This window comes from Ruditapes philippinarum, unplaced genomic scaffold, assembly GCF_026571515.1.
Source record: "Ruditapes philippinarum isolate M1 unplaced genomic scaffold, ASM2657151v2 ctg740_1_1_1_1, whole genome shotgun sequence".
In the NCBI taxonomy this organism is placed as follows: Eukaryota; Metazoa; Mollusca; class Bivalvia; order Venerida; family Veneridae; genus Ruditapes; species Ruditapes philippinarum.
The window spans coordinates 1-19,762 of NW_026859466.1; the positions used below are offsets into that span (position 1 = coordinate 1).

The 19,762-nt window shown below is 33.9% G+C and overlaps 1 protein-coding gene across 5 annotated transcripts in view; it reads left to right on the plus strand.

The window, feature by feature from the left end:
* The first annotated feature begins 562 nt into the window (after positions 1-562).
* The window catches only part of LOC132756609 (otoferlin-like), a 74,235-nt gene continuing 55,035 nt past the window's right edge, over positions 563-19,762 (plus strand). For 2 of the 5 annotated variants that reach the window (XM_060747724.1, XM_060747726.1), the window contains exons 1-11: positions 631-688; positions 1,676-1,744; positions 8,186-8,323; positions 8,835-8,996; positions 11,889-12,060; positions 12,427-12,554; positions 14,424-14,564; positions 15,993-16,013; positions 16,239-16,262; positions 18,582-18,738; positions 19,364-19,542. In XM_060747724.1, the coding sequence (XP_060603707.1) occupies positions 8,204-8,323; positions 8,835-8,996; positions 11,889-12,060; positions 12,427-12,554; positions 14,424-14,564; positions 15,993-16,013; positions 16,239-16,262; positions 18,582-18,738; positions 19,364-19,542 (1,104 nt within the window). In that variant the 5' untranslated portion in view covers positions 631-688; positions 1,676-1,744; positions 8,186-8,203. Of the gene's footprint in view, positions 689-1,675; positions 1,745-8,185; positions 8,324-8,834; positions 8,997-11,888; positions 12,061-12,426; positions 12,555-14,423; positions 14,565-15,992; positions 16,014-16,238; positions 16,263-18,581; positions 18,739-19,363; positions 19,543-19,762 lie in introns of all 5 variants that reach the window. The other 3 variants (XM_060747722.1, XM_060747723.1, XM_060747725.1) reach the window with 3 other exon arrangements.

Here is a 19,762-nt window from a genome sequence, read left to right on the forward strand (position 1 = left end):
TTTTAAGATTCTACACATTGAGATGCATATTTTATGTACCAAACCACAATCTTAATCATTGCATATCTTAAGCAAAAGAAAATTGTTAGGCATGTTGCAAGCAATAGAATAAAGGCATGTTGCACAGCACATAGAAATAAATCCCATGTTACAAATGTTTGTACATCGCAAAAAATATGTATCCATTTTTTCTAACTTGTAGACGATAAACTGCGTAGTGTTATATAAAATGATAATTGTAACTGAATATTTTCTTAGTCAGTATTATATCTTTTTGTTTTCTAGATTACAAAAATAATTTACTTTTTAAAGCATGACTATTGAGATATTGTATTGTATTGTTAATAAAAATGAAAGTTAATCAAAATTGACATAAAGTGTTAAGTCGTGATAAAAAGAATGAAATTATATATTCACTATTTCCTCTGCTTTTTAATGTATAATATTTAATTAAATGTCAAATTAGAAAAAAGTTTTGATCTGACTTTAGTTAAAGTTATTTGAAAATCTGTTGTTACATTTACAGGGTAAATCAGAGTTTATTGGCCGCGCCCTATGCAAACCGGTTGTGAAATTGAGTAATGAGAAGTATGAAGGTCCTAAATTTCCACCAAGTTTGGAATGGTGGGATATTCACCGAGGGCCGGACAAGGCCGGCGAACTTCTGGCAGCTTTTGAGCTCCTGCAGGTATGTCTACTTTTATATATCGAGACATTTTTATTGTGATCCAAATCTGGATATAACTTATACAGAAATATTCTACAATAAAGCCCAGAGATGCATTATGTTACAAAATATGGATTTGTTATTTCAATGATGCAATCTTGTTTACACTATATGGAACAAGCATTCTGTATGGAATTTTTTTTTTAAATATTTACAAAATTGTAGTGTAATACTAATGTTTCTTCAACAAAAATACTAATGTTTCTTAACAAAAGTTGGATCTATTGCTGACATAACAATGAGAAAAAACATCTATCATAAATACCGTACTTTTTTTTTTTTTTTGTAAGTAGAAATCAAAAATCATTTATTCAATTGACCATCACCTTTTACAAAATTTTCCGTTTAATTTTTTTCTGCATGTATAATCAGAATTAATTTGATGAACCTTGATTGTAGAAATGACTATTTGGAAATTTTCCCAAATATAGCAGAGAGTAGATTTTTATTTTTTCTTAAAAAAATAACAAAAACATCATACTTTGTGTAAGAAGATTTATACTGTAGTATTGACAACTTTTATAAAAAAATTTACAGAAAGGCGGCGTGTAAAATTAAACATCTTTGTCGAAAAACATTAAAAAGTTTATTTTTAACCCTTAACCTGCTAGGACTTGACCAGACTGTTGACTAAATTTAAATTTTCATCATGATATCCCTTAAATTGATAATGGACAGTTCCAAAGATTAAAGCTGGACAAGTCCATTTAAGTAATTCAGCAGGTTAAGGGTTTAGCTTATTCTTTAAACAAATTGCTTTCATTGAAAACTTCCAAAAAGTAAAGATTTTTTAAAACATACTATAATTTATTTATTTACGACAATTAAAAATTTACTTTTGATGTTATCCTAGTGTTAGAATTAGAAATTTATGTTGTTTTTTTTTTAATGCTTTTATATTTGGCTATACATGCATTAGTATATGTTTATTTGATATGGTGTCTATAGTTTCCTTTTGACGAAGAAGAGCTACTACTGGCCAATCGTACGCCACCGTATGCAAAGAAATTTATTCGGGTATTGTAGGCAAACTTACGCCATTTCTTCTTTTTCTTGAATGTGCTATTTTTTTCAATTCCTTAGAATTTCTTTTTCTTTTTTCTTAGAACGTTTGCCCACTAGTTCAATAGAAATGGCAAATGTTGCACATTTAAATAATGCACCATTTTGTACATTTCTTTTTAGATATTTTTTTTTAAGTAATTATAGAATTATTTTGGTATACTGTGCATTTAGTTAAAAGTTAGAAAAAGAAATTCCCAATTACACAAACGTTCAGCATCAGTTTAACCACTGTTTCTATTAACCTTTCATCCATTTATTTTTTCATCTGTCCAAATTTTTCTTCTACTTGTCCCCTCTTCTTTCTAATATACCTTTAACCAGCTAGATTATTAAGTTTAAAGGCCACAGTTTATAAAGGTTGATTTTTTCCAAAGCAACAGTTTATAAATGTATTTTAATAAGAAAATATAAAAAATGACTTTTTTTCTAGAGCAGAGTTAAATTTTTCTAGGGTGAAGTGTCATAAAGAATTAATCAGTTTTAATAGATTGTCTTAATTTAACTGTGGAATTTTGACTTGGTGTGACTGGAATTATTTTTTCTAAGATTTATATACCATTTCATGTTAAAGCCTCATAGTGAAGACTGGAAACACGCCCAGCTATGTTGCCTCTTTAAGAAAAGTCTTTATAATTAGGTCTAAACCAATAACTTGTGTGCAAATTTGCAGATTATTCCCGCACCCTGTTATTTTTGCCCAGAATATTTTTATATTGTTCAAAATGACCAAAAACTTTGTTATAGATTTTAAATTTGTTTCTGTCAGTCATTTTACAATAGGTCTACTTGTTTCTAGATTTTTTATATATTTTCATTGCAATTATAAATTTACCTATCACTTTATTCTTCAATGACACTTTTCTTTAATCTTTTTATCTTTCATATTTTTTAATCTTGTCCTCAAATCATTTTGTGACTCCTGATATTGTATGGAGAAATAATTATTATGACACACTATAAATTACCTTCGTTGGCCTATATTTTTGAAATGATAAAACATTATCCTTGAAAGTGGGAATGGCTTATGTGACAGTTCTGGACATGGTGATATAATTCAACATTTTGTTGGATCTTAAATCACCTGTGTCCTTGACTGGTTGTATTTAAGTGAAATTGGAGGACAAAAATTAAAAGATAAACCATCAAAACAGCAACATGCACTGTAAGTCCCTTAAATATAATGCAACACAGTTTCTAAAATTGGGAAAACCAATGCAAAGTATCATGAACCAATCAGATTTCAGAACTGAATGGGTAGGTTTGAACCTAAATACTCAAATATAGCCTTTTTGCATTGTTAACCAATCACATTTCAGAACATAGGTTTGAACCCAGAAACATAGGTTTGAACCCAGTTACATAGGTTTGAACCCTTTTAACATAGGTTGGAACCCAGTTACATACCCTTCACACTTTCTATAGCTCACAAAATTTGGCATGTAAAACTTGGTACTAATGTTGATATGTTATATGAATGGTTATATAGCATATGAATGGTTATATAGCATATGAATGATTATATAACATAGATAGGTAACAGAATTAAACAAGGTGTATTGAATGTTATTATTTCTTACTTAGCCAGGTGATAGTGTAAGTATTTAACCTTGTATGCTCAGCACGTTGGTGTTAATAGAGCTTTTACATAAATACATAATTATACTGTCAAACCTGTACAGAAAGGCCAGTTGTCGTAATTCAAACAAGTCCTATATTGTCTTGTTGTGTCTTATTAAATGTGATTTTAAACAACTGATTTAAAATGGGAGAGACATCCTGGTGGTAAAGGCATCTGTCTGTCAACAAAGAGATAAGGGGTTTGAGCTTTCCTCTTGTCTTGGTCATGGTTACTCAAATGACATCATTTGACATCATAATCTGGCTAGTTCAAGGTAGCTGATACAACTATAATTAGAATTTTTTTGTGTCTTTTAAGTACAGGTTTGACTATGATCTAGCCCTTGATTTGCTGATTCTGTCTTTTGTAATTTGCCCTGCTTTGAATTTGAAGAAAAATCCCTTCAATATTAATGGGATTTCAATATTAAAGTACAAAAATTGAGCTACCAACAGTATACAGTGTGTTCAGACTACACCGATGTGCAAGCTGGCCTGGCTGTATACTGATGGCGAAGGTCAATCAGATTGGTTTCAGCAGGTTAAGGGCTAGATAATGCAGCATTATATAGCGGAGTTCATGCTTTATACATACCAGTTATGGTCCTTGGTTCTTTAGTTTGCCGATTGTAACAACAAAAATTTGTAACAGCACTTTTTTGGCACTAACATGCATACCCTTTGCTTTTATGAAGTCAGTTTATAAATAAAATTGATTTCTTTTCGATATTTTCAACATTTATAAGTTACAGTAGTCATATAAATTAATACATTTCTTCCTAAATAATTATAAACCCACCTGCTTATAGCTCAATAGAGAGAGCATCAGATTTGTAATCCAGAGGTCGCTTGTCCGAGCCCCTGGTAAGAAAAATTTCTCCATGGCAAATGATCTCGGATAATGAGTGTTATGGTTATTTGTCTCTCACCCCTGATTCAATAGTCAGTCGGTTACTTGTGGAGAAATGGTTAGTTATCCGATAAAAGCCGGTCAGTTGGATGGCACGCTGAGATATGACCGAGAAAATGTGTTAAAATCAGTGGTACAACCAGAAAAACAAACAAATAAATTCTAAGTGATTATATTGTTTGCTTTTGTGCAAAAAAAAAGAATAATTAACTTAATAAGGCTTAATGCATAAAATATAGTTTTTATGAGCTTGCCTTAAAGCAATGCTAAATATAAACAGTAATTTAACAAAGATTCATTTTTATATGTTTTTTTTTTACAAGATAACAATTTTTGAATTTTTAGCAGCTATAATGCTTAGTCTTTTCATCCAGCTAAGAATCATATGAGCCTGCATGTTCAAGCAGTTCGACCTGCCAGTAGGATTTTGGCTGTTGTCAATTAAAATACCTAAGATTAATAATGGACTATTCCCAAGTTTTTACCAAGGCAGGTCCATTACACAAATGAATCAGAAACAACTGATACATAAGCTTCTATCAAATAGCAATCATATCTGAGCTACTTTTGCAGGTTTCTGTAACTAAGTTGTTGATGTCAATACAATACAATATTTTGGGGGCGTCCGTGGCCGAGTGGTTAAGGTCGTTGACTTCAAACCACTTGCCCCGCACTGCTGTGGGTTCGAATCCTGACAGGGACTTTGGACTCTTCCATGTGAGGAAGCTATCCAGCTAGCTTCAAAATGTCGGTGGTTCTACTCACCATTAATTTTGTGCCTGAAATAATGCATGGAAGGGCATCTGAGGTCTTCCTCCACCAGTAAAGCTGGAACGTCACCATATGACCTATACTGTGTTGGTGTGACGTAAAACTCAATTAAACAAAGAAACGAACAAACAATACAATAATTTGCTCTTTAAAGGGCCTCTGGCCCCCTGTTTTAAAAATTTCGTTTATTTTGCTTTGACTTCTTAACTACCTACCCATCATTGCCCAAAAATATGGGCCTATCTGAAGATTTTGTATTCGTGATGTGTCTGGTACATTGTAGTTTAAAGATGTAGCTTTGAGTGGTACACCTATGCACTGAAAACACACTTTCAGGAAAAATATGCCCATAACATAGTTATTGCTTTTAACTGAATCTAAACATTCAACACTGTTACCTGATCAAGAAAAGTCATATAGTTATGTCATGTTTTTTGTGTGTTTTTTTAGCTCACCTGTCACAAAGTGACAGGGTGAGCTTTTGTGATCGCTTTTCGTCCGGCGTCCGTCCGTCCGTAAACTTTTACTTTAAATGACATCTCCTCATAAACCACTTGGCCAATTTCATCCAAACTTCACAGGAATGTTCCTTTGGTGGTCACCTTTAAAATTGGTCAAAGAATTTAATTCCATGCAGAACTCTGGTTGCCATGGCAACCGAAAGAAAAAACTTTAAATATCTTCTTTTAAAAAACCATAAGAGCTAGAGCTTAGACATTTGGCATGAAACATCTTCTAGTGAGTGTCTACCAAGTTTGTTCAAATAAAAGCCCTGGGGTCAAAATTGGCCCCGCCCTGGGGGGTCATTGATTTTCCCTATATGCATATAGTAAAAACTTAAAAAATCTTCTTTTAAAGAACCCAAAGAGCTAGAGCTAAGATATTTAGCATGAAACATGTTCTAATGGATGTCTACCAAGTTTGTTCAAATAAAAGCCCTGGGGTCAAAATTGGCCCCGCGCGGGGGGTCATTGATTTTCCCTATATGCATATAGTTAAAACTTAAAAAATCTTCTTTTAAAGAACCCAAAGAGCTAGAGCTAAGATATTTAGCATGAAACATGTTCTAATGGATGTCTACCAATTTTGTTCAAATAAAAGCCCTGGGGTCAAAATTGGCCCCGCCCTGGGGGGTCATTGATTTTCCCTATATGCATATAGTAAAAACTTTAAAAAATCTTCTTTAAAAGAACCAAAAGAGTTAGAGCTAAGATATTTAGCATGAAACATGTTCTAATAAGTGTCTACCAAGTTTGTTCAAATAAAAGCCCTGGGGTCAAAATTGGCCCCGCCCCGGGGGGTCATTGATTTTCCCTATATGCATATAGTAAAAACTTAAAAATTCTTCTTTTAAAGAACTCAAAGAGCTATGGCTAAGATATTTAGCATCAAACATGTTCTAATAGGTGTCTACCAAGTTTGTTCAAATAAAAGCCCTGGGGTCAAAATTGGCACCGCCCCGGGGGTCATTGGTTTTCCTTATATGTGTATAGCAAAAACTTAAAAAATCTTCTTTGAAAAAACCCAAATAGCTAGAGTTAAGATATTAAGCATGAAACATCTTTTAGTGAGTGTCTACCAAGTTTGGTCAAATAAAAGCCCTGGGGTCAAAATTGGCCCCGCCCCGGGGGTCATTGATTTTCTTTATATGTGTATAGCAAAAACTTAAAATCTTCTTTGAAAAAAACCAAATAGCTAGAGTTAAGATATTAAGCATGAACCATCTTCTAGTAAGTGTCTACAAAGTTTGTTCAAATAAAAGCCCTGGGGTCAAAACTGGCCCGGCCCCAGGGGTGTCATTGTTTTTAACTATATGTGTTTTAAAAAGCCCAATGAGCTAGAGCTTAGATGTTTAGCATGAAACATTTTCTTATGGGTGTCTACCAAGTTTGTGCAAATAAAAGCCCTTGGGTTAAATTGACCCTGCAACATTGGGCGAGGGGACTATATACAGGTGAGCGACCTCAGGGCCATTATGGCCCTCTTGTTATTGGGAGTGGGGGGCACTTCTTAAGAAAGTGTCATGCAACTTATCTGAAATCAGCTATTATAAATGTGGAAAAGGTAAAGTCTTTGGACCTTGGTCATTTTTCAGAGGCTCAGTATAGCTGCCAAATACCTGCTTACAAATGGACCTTTCCAGTTTTTATCAGTGAAAGATTTCGTTCCGCTTTTCTTTTTATTGCTAGGTCACGAACCTTGCATTCTTTTGTGTAAAGCAGGTCAAGCAGTGACCATGTATTAACCCCTACGTACATGTAGCAATTGGATAGACAGTCGGCTAATTTGCATAAAACTGTAAACACTGGAAAAGTCCAATGTACAAGCTTAAATGTTGCCTTAAGTATAAATGATAATGAGTGATAAAGCTTGATTGTAAAAGAATAACTAAAAACTATTTTGGTACTATATTGTTTCTGAAAAACTGCTTTAAGTTAACATATTCTCAAATCTGTATTTAAACATATATCTTGGTACCAGTTATTTGTAATCCTTCTCCTGGCAATGTGGTGAGGGGGGAGTAGAATCAGGTAGTAGGAGTGGTTTCAGATACCAAATAAGGTGTGGTCCACAATGGGAGGAGCTATGGGAGAGCTTGTTACAAATGACTGGTTTACAACATTTAAGGCATATTTATCAATTTGTATGGTATTGATATAGAAATAAAATATAACAGTGTACATGTATATACAAATAATATTGACGATATTAATAAATTACACAAGTTAGAACTTAATCTAATAGAACTTATCTAGAAATTTATACATATTAAACACAAGTTGTTTAAGTCAGTTATATCAAGGATAAGAAATTGATATGTTCTAGATTGCATGAACTTGCTTAAGTCTTGATTTTGTAAACTAGATTTAATTTATTCTCTTTGTATAGGTCAAACGTTTCTGGACATATAACCTTTACTGTTTCTAAATATAGTCTTGAAAGTCTGTGAGCTTTTTGTAAGTAGTAATTTTTGCATTACAGTAATGTTAATGGTTGTTTCAAATTTTTGTAATCAGTCAGTAGTTTTCCTTCCCTGTCCTTTAGCGCAATAATATAATCATAAATGCGGTAACATTTTACTTGGCATGTTTCAGCTAGCACCGTTTGGCGACATGGGTGGTCAGGACTTACCTCCCCTGAGATTACCTGCGGAATCTGAACGACAGGACAGGGGTCCGATCATGCCAGTTCCTAAGGGTATAAGACCCATTCTTAGTAAACACAGAATTGAGGTAAGGAAAAGGAAAGATGAACATGATAACATAAAAACTGATTTTGATTTAAATGAGTTTTTTGTTTACTTGATTACTCGTCTTTTACACATCTTCCTTCACTACTGTGGGTTCAAATCCCTTCAAGGACTATAGATTCTTTTATCTGAGGAAACTATCCTGGAGGTTGGTTGTTCTACTTGTGTGTCGCTCGTGCCTGAAAAAATGCAAGGAGAGACATCTGAGCTCCTCCTCCAATAGTAAAGCAAGAAAGTTGCCATATGACATACAGTTTCAGTGTGACTTAAAATCATCATACATCTTGTTTAATTAAATTTTAATGAAATTAGAAGATTCCTGACGTTTAGAAACTGAAAGATATTTTACATGACCAGTTCGGTCTTCTGTGAATGGTAGTAAGGTGACATACTACACATCCTTAGTGATCTCACAAAGACTTTAACACACAAACACTGGGTTTAGACAGGACTTTTTACCAAAAATACAAAAAATTCTCGTTTTATTGTTTCAGGTTCTGTTCTGGGGAGTAAGAGACTTGAAGCGAGTACAGTTGACAACAGTTGACAAGCCTCGTATTGACATAGAATGTGCCGGACATGTGTTACAGTCTGCTGTTGTACTGAACTGCAAGAAAAATCCAAACTTCAGTGTACCAGTCAAATACTTTGATGTTGTAAGTGATTATTATGCCCCCATTTCGAAGAAAAGGGGGTATATTGCTTTGCACTTGTCGGTCCGTCGGTCCGTAGACCAAATGGTTTCCGAGTGATAACTAAAGAACCCTCAGGCCTAGGAACTTCAAACTTGGTTTGGTGATTGGTCATGACCAGTAGATGACCCCTATTGAATTTGGGGTCAAGGGGTCAAAGGTCAAGGTCACATTGACCTTGTAAGCAAAAACGGTTTCCGATCAATAACTAAAGAACCTTAAGGCCTAGGAACTTCAAACTTGGTATGGTGATTGGTCATGACCAGTAGATGATCCCTATTGATTTTGGGGTCAAGGGGTCAAAGGTCAAGGTCACATTGACCTTGTAAGCAAAAACGGTTTCCGATCAATAACTAAAGAACCTTAAGGCCTAGGAACTTCAAACTTGGTATGGTGATTGGTCATGATCAGTAGATGATCCCTATTGATTTTGGGGTCAAGGGGTCAAAGGTCAAGGTCACATTGACCTTGTAAGCAAAAACGGTTTCCGATCAATAACTAAAGAACCTTAAGGCCTAGGAACTTCAAACTTGGTATGGTGATTGGTCATGATCAGTAGATGATCCCTATTGATTTTGGGGTCAAGGGGTCAAAGGTCAAGGTCACATTGACCTTGTAAGCAAAAACGGTTTCCCATCAATAACTAAAGAACCTTAAGGCCTAGGAACTTCAAACTTGGTATGGTGATTGGTCATGATCAGCAGATGATCCCTATTGATTTTGGGGTCAAGGGGTCAAAGGTCAAGGTCACATTGACCTTGTAAGCAAAAACGGTTTCCAATCAATAACTAAAGAACCTTAAGGCCTAGGAACTTCAAACTTGGTATGGTGATTGGTCATGATCAGTAGATGATCCCTATTGATTTTGGGGTCAAGGGGTCAAAGGTCAAGGTCACATTGACCTTGTAAGCAATAACGGTTTCTGATCAATAACTAAAGAACTTTAAGGCCTAGGAACTTCAAACTTGGTAGGGTGATTGGTCATGATCAGTAGATGACCCCTATTGATTTTGGGGTCAAGGGGTCAAAGGTCAAGGTCACATTGACCTCTTGGGTAAAAACGGTTTCTGATCATTAACAAAAGAACCCTTAGGCCTAGGAACTTCAAACTTGGTATGGTGATTGGTCATCACCAGCAGATGACCCCTATTGATTTTGGGGGTTAAGGGGTCAAAGGTCAAGGTCACATTGACTTTGTAGGTAAAAACGGTTTCCGATCAATAACAAAAATACCCTTAGGCCTAGGGACTTCAAACTTGATATGGTGATTGGTCATGATCAGTAGATGACCCCTATTGATTTTAGGGTCAAGGGGTCAAAGGTCAAGGTCACATTGACCTCTTAGGTAAAAACGGTTTCCGATCAATAACTAAAGAACCCTAAGGCCTAGGAACTTCAAACTTGGTATGGTGATTGGTCATGACCAGTAGATGACCCCTATTGATATTGGGGTTAAGGGGTCAAAGGGCAAGGTCACATTGACCTTGTAGGTAAAAATGCTTTCAAATCAATAACTTAAGAACCCTTTGGCCTAGGAACTTCAAACTTGGTATGGTGATTGGTCATGACCAGTAGATGACCCCTATTGATATTGGGGTTAAGGGGTCAAAGGGCAAGGTCACATTGACCTTGTAGGTAAAAATGCTTTCAAATCAATAACTCAAGAACCCTTTGGTCTAGGAACTTCAAACATGGTATGGTGATTGGTCATGACCAGCAGATGACCTATTGATTTTGGGGTCAAGGGGTCAAAGGTCAAGGTCACATTGACCTTGTATGTTAAAATGGTTTCCGATCAATTAACTAAAAATGCTTAGGCCTAGGAACTTCAAACTTTGTATGATGTTTGGTCGTGACCAGCAGATGACCCCTATTGAGTTTTGGGTCAAGGGGTCAAAGGTAAAGGTCATGACCAGTAGATACTTGATAACCCTTATTAATTGTTTGATCACTGGGTCAGAAGTCATGCATAATAACCTTTTCACATGACTTATTGGCTGCTGATAGGGGGCATACATGTTTTACAAACATATCTTGTTTTATTGAACTTAATATGAATGGAGTAATAGATAAAAGTGTAAATTGCATTTATATGGAGAAAATGTTTAAATAGATTTTTTGGCACTAGCAAATACAGTTGGGTTTGGGCCACCAGTATAAGTAGGTGCCGGACAGAAAATCTACTTACTTTGTGTCAGACTGCAAATAAATTTTCTATTTTATCATTTTCCCTGAAATTTTCAAAACCAAAAACAGAATCAAGGAATTATGATAATGTAATATCAAAATATTCAATAAGTAGAACATTTTCACATTTTGTTATGACAAATAAACCTTTCTATTACAAGGTCCATACTTCCTTTATAAATGTATGTTTGATTTTTTGTTGCTTTTAGTTTGTACAAATTTATTTTAGTTCGATTGTGTTGGAAGCTATAAGCTTATTGAAACACTCCCAAATCCGTTCCTGGAACCAACCAGTACTAAGCAATGAATGTTAAAGTTTCTTTCTTATCGAAGCAATGGCTTGCCCCTGACAGAGCCAGCAATCCTCAAATTACTTTTGTCTAGTCTAGTGTGTTAACCACTTGGCCATGGCACCACTCTTTAGTCTATTGTCCACTCTATTTGTTGCTTTTCAATATTTAAATGCTTTTTTCAGTAATAATGACTTTCCTATGCCCTAAGTATAAAGCCAGTCAAATCTGAGTGTTAATTTGCCTTATTTTTAGCATTTTTATATTGAAACCCCTTAAATAAATGATGGACTGTTCCAAATTCATAGCAGGGCAAGTCCATTTCACAATTCTAGCAGGTTATGATATTATAATCAAAAGTTGGGTCTGATATTTTCAGGAACTACCAGAAAATGAGCTCTATTGTCCACCAATAACCATCAGATGTGTAGATTGTCGTAACTTTGGTAGATACGTTTTGGTTGGCACCCATGTCATAAACTCCATTCATAAATTCATGTATATTCCAACAACGAAGAAAGCCAAACAGGCATTGCAAAAACTGTTCCCAGGTTTGTAAAATGTCATTTGTATTCTTTTCTTTTGTTTAAGGTAAAAAAAAAAGTAAATTATGTGGATTGTTGAAGATTGTTTTGTGACTGTTGATAACCAATAATATTTTAAAGCTATATATCAGCGTATATAATAATGAATGAATAGCTAACCATTAGAATGTGTATTTTTTGGTGGTTAAAGATTTAACTTGTTTTCATTCATACTATTTGAGTCAGCTTTGATGTTGCACCAGTATATTAATTGCCTGCAATACATTAATGGCCCACAATCTATTCATAGACAAATGTAATTGGTACTTATACAAATTCGACATGCTATGGTTAGCCTCTGTAAAGGTCAATAATATCTTTTTTCATTTATAGGGAAGAGGCCTGATGCACCACATGTGATACACACAGGACCAGTGTCGACGAAGGCATCAGATGTGGCGGTCAACATTGATGAAAACTTTCCACTTATAAAGAAAGAAACGCAAATCACAATTGACAAAGTAAGAAATATTATATTTTAATTGTACATATAATTTTCTGCATGAGTTGTGCGTTTTGTAAAAAACCTTGATTATCAAAGAATCATTCTTATAAACTGCACTTTTTGAAGAAAAACAGTTAAGCCTTTGTCAGCTGCAGTAATGGTTAACTTTTTTGTGGTCTTATTATACCCCTGCACAACAAAGTTGTAAGGGGTTTATGTCCGGCCGTCCGGCGGTTTTTCCTTGTCCGCCCAATAACTTTAGATTCCTTTCACCCACAGTCTTCATATTTGGCATGGAGATTAGTCATGATGAGTAGATGACCCCTATTGATTTTGAGGTCACTGAGTCAAAGGACAAGGTCACAGGGGCCTTGACTGAAAAAAGCTTGTCTGTCCAATAACTTAAGATTCCTTTGACCCACTGTCTTCATATTTGACATGGAGGTTAGTCATGATGAGTAGATGACCCCTATTGATTTTGAGGTCACTGGGTCAAAGGTCAAGTCACAGGGGCCTCGACTGAAAAAAAGCTTATCTGCCCAATAACTTAAGATTCCTTTCACCCACAGTCTTTATATTTAGCATGGTGGTTAGTCATGATGAGTAGATTACCCCTATTGATTTTGAGGTCACTGGGTCAAAGGTCAAGGTCACAGGGGCCTTGACTGAAAAAGGCTTATCCGCCAAATAATTTAAGTTTCCTTTGACCAACAGTCTTCATATTTGGCATTGAGGTTAGTCATGATGTGTAGATGATCCCTAATGATTTTGAGGTCACTTGGTCAAGGGTCAAGGTCACAGGGGCCTTGACTGAAAAAAGCTTGTCCGCCCAATGTCTTAAGATTCTTTTGACCCACAGTCTTCATATTTGGCAAGGAGGTTAGTCATGATGAGTAGATGATCCCTATTGATTTTGAGATCACTGGGTCAAAGGTCAAGGTCACAGGGGCCTTTACTGAAAAAAAAACTTGTCCGCCCAATAACTTTAGATTCCTTTGACCCACAGTCTTCATTTTTGGCATGGTGGTTAGTCATGATTAGTAGATGACCGCTATTGATTTTAAGGTCACTGTTAAAAGGTCAAGGTCACAGGGGATGAAGACTGAAAAAAGCATGTCCGCCCAATGACTTAAGATTTCTTTGACCCACAGTCTTCATATTTAGCATTGAGGTTGGCCATGATTAGTAGATGATCCCTATTGATTTTGAGATCAGTGGGTCAAAGGTCAAGGTCACAGGGGCTTTTACTACAATAAGCTTATCCCCTCAAATGCATAAGAATGCCTGTATTAAGTGTTATTGATTTTGACATTTTCACATTTGAAGCATATAATTAATTATGTTCTCATATATTCATAATAAAACATCCCCATGCAAAGCTGCATGAATGGGGGTATTCAAGTCATGCAGTGGCAGTTTCATGTTTGAGGTCAAAGGTAAAGGTCACTTTGATCTTTGCCACAAAAAACATGTAGAAAACAGTAGAATACATAATTTAGCAATGCTTTGGCTTACTTCCTTCAGATTTGGCAGGGACGTTGTCCTTGAGCTCTAAATGACCACTGTTGATTCTGACAAAGTGGTATGCGGGGGTATTCACGCCATCACAGTGGCAGTTCTAGTTCTCTCAGAAAGTATTCAAGCTCTAAACTTGGTATGTTTAAATATTATCTGAATGTGATGCCATATCATCAAAGCAGGTAATCCATGAATTTTGCAAGTAATACCCATTTACCAACATGGATTTTTGTAAAGTAATACTCATTTACTAACATGGATTTTTTGGCTCTGGTTAACCTTTTTGTTAAGGCACATTTCTTGACAACTGTCTAGAATTCTTGTTCAATATCATACTTGTTAAATTTTGAACTTGGGACAATTTCAGGGTGTGCAGCAAAAAGACAAAAAGACTGAGGAGAACACTCGACGACGGAGACGGCGATCAACAATTGAAGAAGAAGAGCTAGATGAGGATGCAATGGACTGGTGGAGTAAATACTTTGTGTCCATGGAAACGCTCATTATGGTAAGCCCTCTTTGAAAGATTTGGATAGTTCAAGCTATTTTTTGTGCTTAAACATGTTACTAGGAGAGAAAATTTCATTGCTGTAAGATGTTAGTAGGCAAATGATTATAACATTTAGTTGGCACTTTAGATAACAGTTAAATAGATCTAGATTTATTTTGCTTGTTCATAAATTCAACAAATTAAAATGTAAATGGCATTTCTATTAGTATCTAAAAACAATATAAGATTGACAAAAAGATGTTTGAAAAGTAAAAATAGTTGTAGAATTATAGATTAGTTTTTGACAATTAAATCTTTAAGCATAAACAGTTTTTTACAACTTTATTTATTCACTGATATCTGAAATCCCTTTTCCTATGACTTATTTGCCCTTGTTAATCATTGTATGTTAAACATTCCTTTACCCTTCAATTTACATTTGTTAGTCATTAGCAGATTTCATTCAAAACAAAACGATATAGTCAAAAGTCAAGGTCATTAATAATTTTCTTTAAAACAAAACGATATAGCTAAGTCAAAAGTCAAGGTCATCAACAGATTTCTTTAAAACAAAACCCTATAGATAAGTCAAAAGTCAAGGTCATCCCACTGAAATCAGATTTAAATTGACTCAATGTCAAGGTCACTTGATTGACAAATTGAACAAATAATATAAAAATATAAAAGGTCAAAGTTCATTATTTAAGTTATATTTGGAATATGCTGATGATAATGTCACCCTGCTAATTGGAGTAAAGTCACTTAAAATCAAGTAATTTTCAAGCGTACCCTAATCGTTCTCGTAAAACAAGGTTCTTTTTGTAAAAGAAATGATTCCTGAATAGAATTAACCCTACTGGTCAATTCTTTTTTTTACAAAGTAAACCAATTAAAATGAGTGATAGGAAATGATGATCAATTAGGTTTTTGTTTTGCATGCGCTGTAGGCAAAAAGTGTCATGTGATCAGTCTTAATATTGTCCTAGCATGATTGTCATGAGCCTCTGTGTGACCTAGATCAGAACCCATCACATCCTGGTCAGTAGATGCTTATCTAAATTAAGCCTATCACATCATGCTTTGACAATGTTGTAACTAGCACCCAGGTGTGCACAATTAGTTTATATGTAAACTTTTTAAAATCTCTCTTGTTGTAACAACTAGATTTAAAGTCTTTATTGTTATTTAACCATCTTGTATCTTTTAATTCAACTGCAGGTACAAAAACTTTCAAATATGAAAACTTGCTTTACCCAACATTTGATTAAGTAACATACCGGTAATTATTTTACAGACTGTTTAATTTGTCATAACAAAGTAATACCAAATTATTATGTATTTTATTTATTATCCTTTTTTGTTTGTTTTCAAGTTCATGATTTATGAAGGGGTACGCAGAAATTGTAAAAAAAATGGGGTTTTTAAGATGTTTTGTTTTTCATTAAGGAAAATGCTGGGATAATTAAGGTAAGGTTTAGCTGTCACACTTAGTGAAGCTTTTAGCGAGAATGTTTCACCAACATAGTTAGAAGTAAAATTGTAAGTGAACAATTGGTAATCATTCATGACGAAAAATCTAAAATGAAAGGGCTTACCCAAATTACCATATATGATTAATGTATGAATTTTTTTAACAATATGGGTGTGTGATATTTATCTCTGACACTGACATTATGAAGGATTTTAATTTAGGATCCTGCGGAAAACCACGATCAGGTAACCATTCTGCAACATAGGTTAGATCAACAGTTTACTGTTATGCTAAAATTTCAATCTATATATTTTTTTTTTACTTTTTTTTTGTCTTCCTGTCTTTTTTGCTCTTGGTGAATGCTTCAGTATTTTTCACATAAATTACAGGACAAAGATTCAACTCAAAATTGTCTTTAATGACATCTAAGAAAATATCCTTTGAGTCTTTTTCAGGTGTGATTATCATTTTATTCCGTTTTTATATATTTATTCTTTTTTTTATTTTTATTCTTTTTGTTGATAAATATGAAACGGGAACATTTTTGAATAATTCAATGAAATTATTATAAGAAAAATTTGTAGAAGTTTAGTCATTTTATACATTTTACAGGAGAGGGAATGAATTTCTTCCTCAATATCGAATTTATAACACAATTAGCATTTTTGCACCCCATATGGAAACTAAAATTTGCTCTTTATTTTTAATAGGAAGAGTATGTAATATTTATCACATTGTTGCAGCAGTAAAAATGTTTCAACCTAACATTATTTGAGGCATGAAATTATTTGATAAAAATGCATGATTAACCCATTTATTGATTGCTTTTGAAAAAACTTTTGGACACACGTAACTTGCAGAATTTGGTTGGAAAATTGCACATTAATACTTTGTTAAACCACCTCATTTTGATGTGATATAATTATAATTTTATATCGAACCATTAAGATACTCATTGAGTTGCCTAGAAATCATCAATGTATAGTTAAACATTGTATTTCAGGAGAAAAAGGGGCACAACTCTTTCTTTACACTATACTACACAATCTTCATTTTTCTTATGCACCTTTCTACACAATTACACAATGACAAACTTTATGTGAAAGTTGAACTAAGTTCTTAAGTTTTAATAGAAAACATGGTTAAATTTAGAAAATATAAATTTCAAAAAATATTAAACAGCATGAGAAATGAATTAAAAGGACATTTAGGAAAGGTGATTTTAAAAAGGACATTTATCAAAATGTTATTAGTGAATATTGTTATGAATTACACCTCCGAGTGTGGTGCATATGTCATTGTGTTGCAGTTTTCATACTTAAAAAAAAATAAAGTAAAGGGAGACAACTACAATATTACAAGAAACTTTCTAGTCTATAGTTACTCCTCTTGCATCATTCATTCATTGGAAACATATGTCGAAATATAAAGTTTTTATGGAATTCAATGCATGAACATTATTTATTTCATGTAATGGATATAATCCAAAGGATTGCTTGACAATGATAACTTGCCGTATAATGTGAGGTTTTATTTGTGGAGTCTGTAGCCATGCATACCTGTTGGTTATAATTCATTTCATATGATCAGGGTCTTTCGAATAGAATTTGAAAGACCCTGACATGATTGTGGAATTAATTTCCACAAAAAGCGAATGAATGTTTATTTAATGAAACAAAATTATATTCTCAGGTATTCTTTGTCAATGTTTTCATTTCAAAAAACTTATATTAAGTCTTAAAACATCAAAAATGTCATCATATTTTACTATCTGCATCTGCTTATGGTCATATTTGAATATAATTTACAGTGTTATTATACCTTTTGGTGTTGTAAGAATGTAATGTTGTGATATTAGGCATGGTGCACCATCACTATTGTATAACCAGCCCATCATACCATGATCTATCATGTTTTACCTTGAATTCCGAATATCAAATCTTCACTTTACAATATGAGACAAAAATACAAATCTATCAAGCATTCTTGGATAACTATTAAACCAATAAGCGATAACTTAGCAAAACTGGTCAGTATTTGAATTACAGGAAAACAAGTTTAAATCAGTTACTTTTGAGCTGTTAGAAAAATAAAAAAAGAAATATTATGTTTCCTTTCCTTTTAACATAGTTGAACTTTAAACTTTCCTTTCTATTCTCAAATCATGTTTTTAGGGCAATATATTATTTCAAACCTATATTTCTATTAAACTTTGTTCTTAAAACCTTTGAATTTTTTTTTCACAAATCAGATTCTTAGGTAATATATTATCACAAATAGTCAATATATTATTATATTCACCTGCTTTTAGTTTAAAAATGTAAGGGTGCACATTATTTGGTTAAATAATAATTTCTCATTTTGTAGGTTTAGTACAATATGTTGTTTTTTTTTGTGTGAAATGTGTCATTAATGTTTCTATGAGAAGTAAAAGAATATTGGACAACGGTACGTCATCGTTTTGTTCTAAAGTTGATTATCTTACATGCGCAGTTTATCCAGAAAATATAAAGTTATATATCTATTAAAAATGAATGGATATATTTAAATATTTTTGAATATAGGAGCATGACAAGAAACGAGGAGTGGAGAACTTTGGTGACCCTCTTGACCTTGATAACCAGATCACGCCCATGCCGACCAGTCTGGCAGATAAAAACCAGTCAACCACACCATATGGTGCCATAACCAATGGCGATCCTAAACCCCCGTCTCCTGAAGGTAAATCTTGCGCCATCAGTAAAGCCTTCATAAATGCTTACATGCCATTAGCATAATTTTAACATGTCATTATTGGTTGCTACTTGTATTATCCACATTTGAACTATTGTGCCTTATTGTAAAGAACTTACCTTTCAAAGTTTTTGAAGTGAGCATATAAGAATTTTACACCAGCTACTTGTACAGACCGGAATAACTAGCTCAAGGGTAACTGTTTACAGTAGTAAATGGTTGAGGCATTAGAATCGCAGCTACTGTTTATCTCTGTGTGATCAGAAGAGGCGACTAAATGGGTTGGAATACTTGGAGTCAGCTCTAGCAGGTGAGGTTGTTTTGACCTCTGGTGTTGCTTTGAAGTTTGAAACACCTATCATCTTCCTGTTTTGGCACCGTATGATCCTATACTGTGTTGGTGCTCTGTAAAACTTAATACAAACAATATACATACATGTATAAGAAAAACCTGCAGGCAATTTGGCAAGCAGAAGTTAATAAAAGAGTTGTATCATCTTTGGCTAAATTATGACCATTTGTTTTAAATATCTGCTTTTGACAGAAAAAAATGGTTTTCTTGCCCTTTTTATCAAAATATATAAACTGTATATAAAATGTCTGTTTTATATAGATCCAGATTTTAATCCTAAAGAGGCAAAGAAAATGGAAGAAGAATTAAAAAAGATGGAGAAAAAGAACGAGAAGAAAACATTCAAGGGAACGGCAAAATCAGTCGCCCTGGCATCCAGACTGTCTCCAAAATCTCAACGTAAAAAGGACGCCTTATTGAACTCAACAGCGCAACTTAAGGTATGAAAATATGTCATACAGAGTAATGCTTAACCTTTTGTCATTTTGTCAACTTGTAGTATTTACCGTTTAGGAATGGCATTTTTAGTAACATTATTTTTAAAAGTTGATGTTGTGGTTTTCATTTGTACTCTTAGAATGCTTGCTTTAAGCTCAGGGTATTGGAAAAAGAAATTTCTTGGTCATAAAATAATCCTCAAATTTATAAGTTGATTCCTTA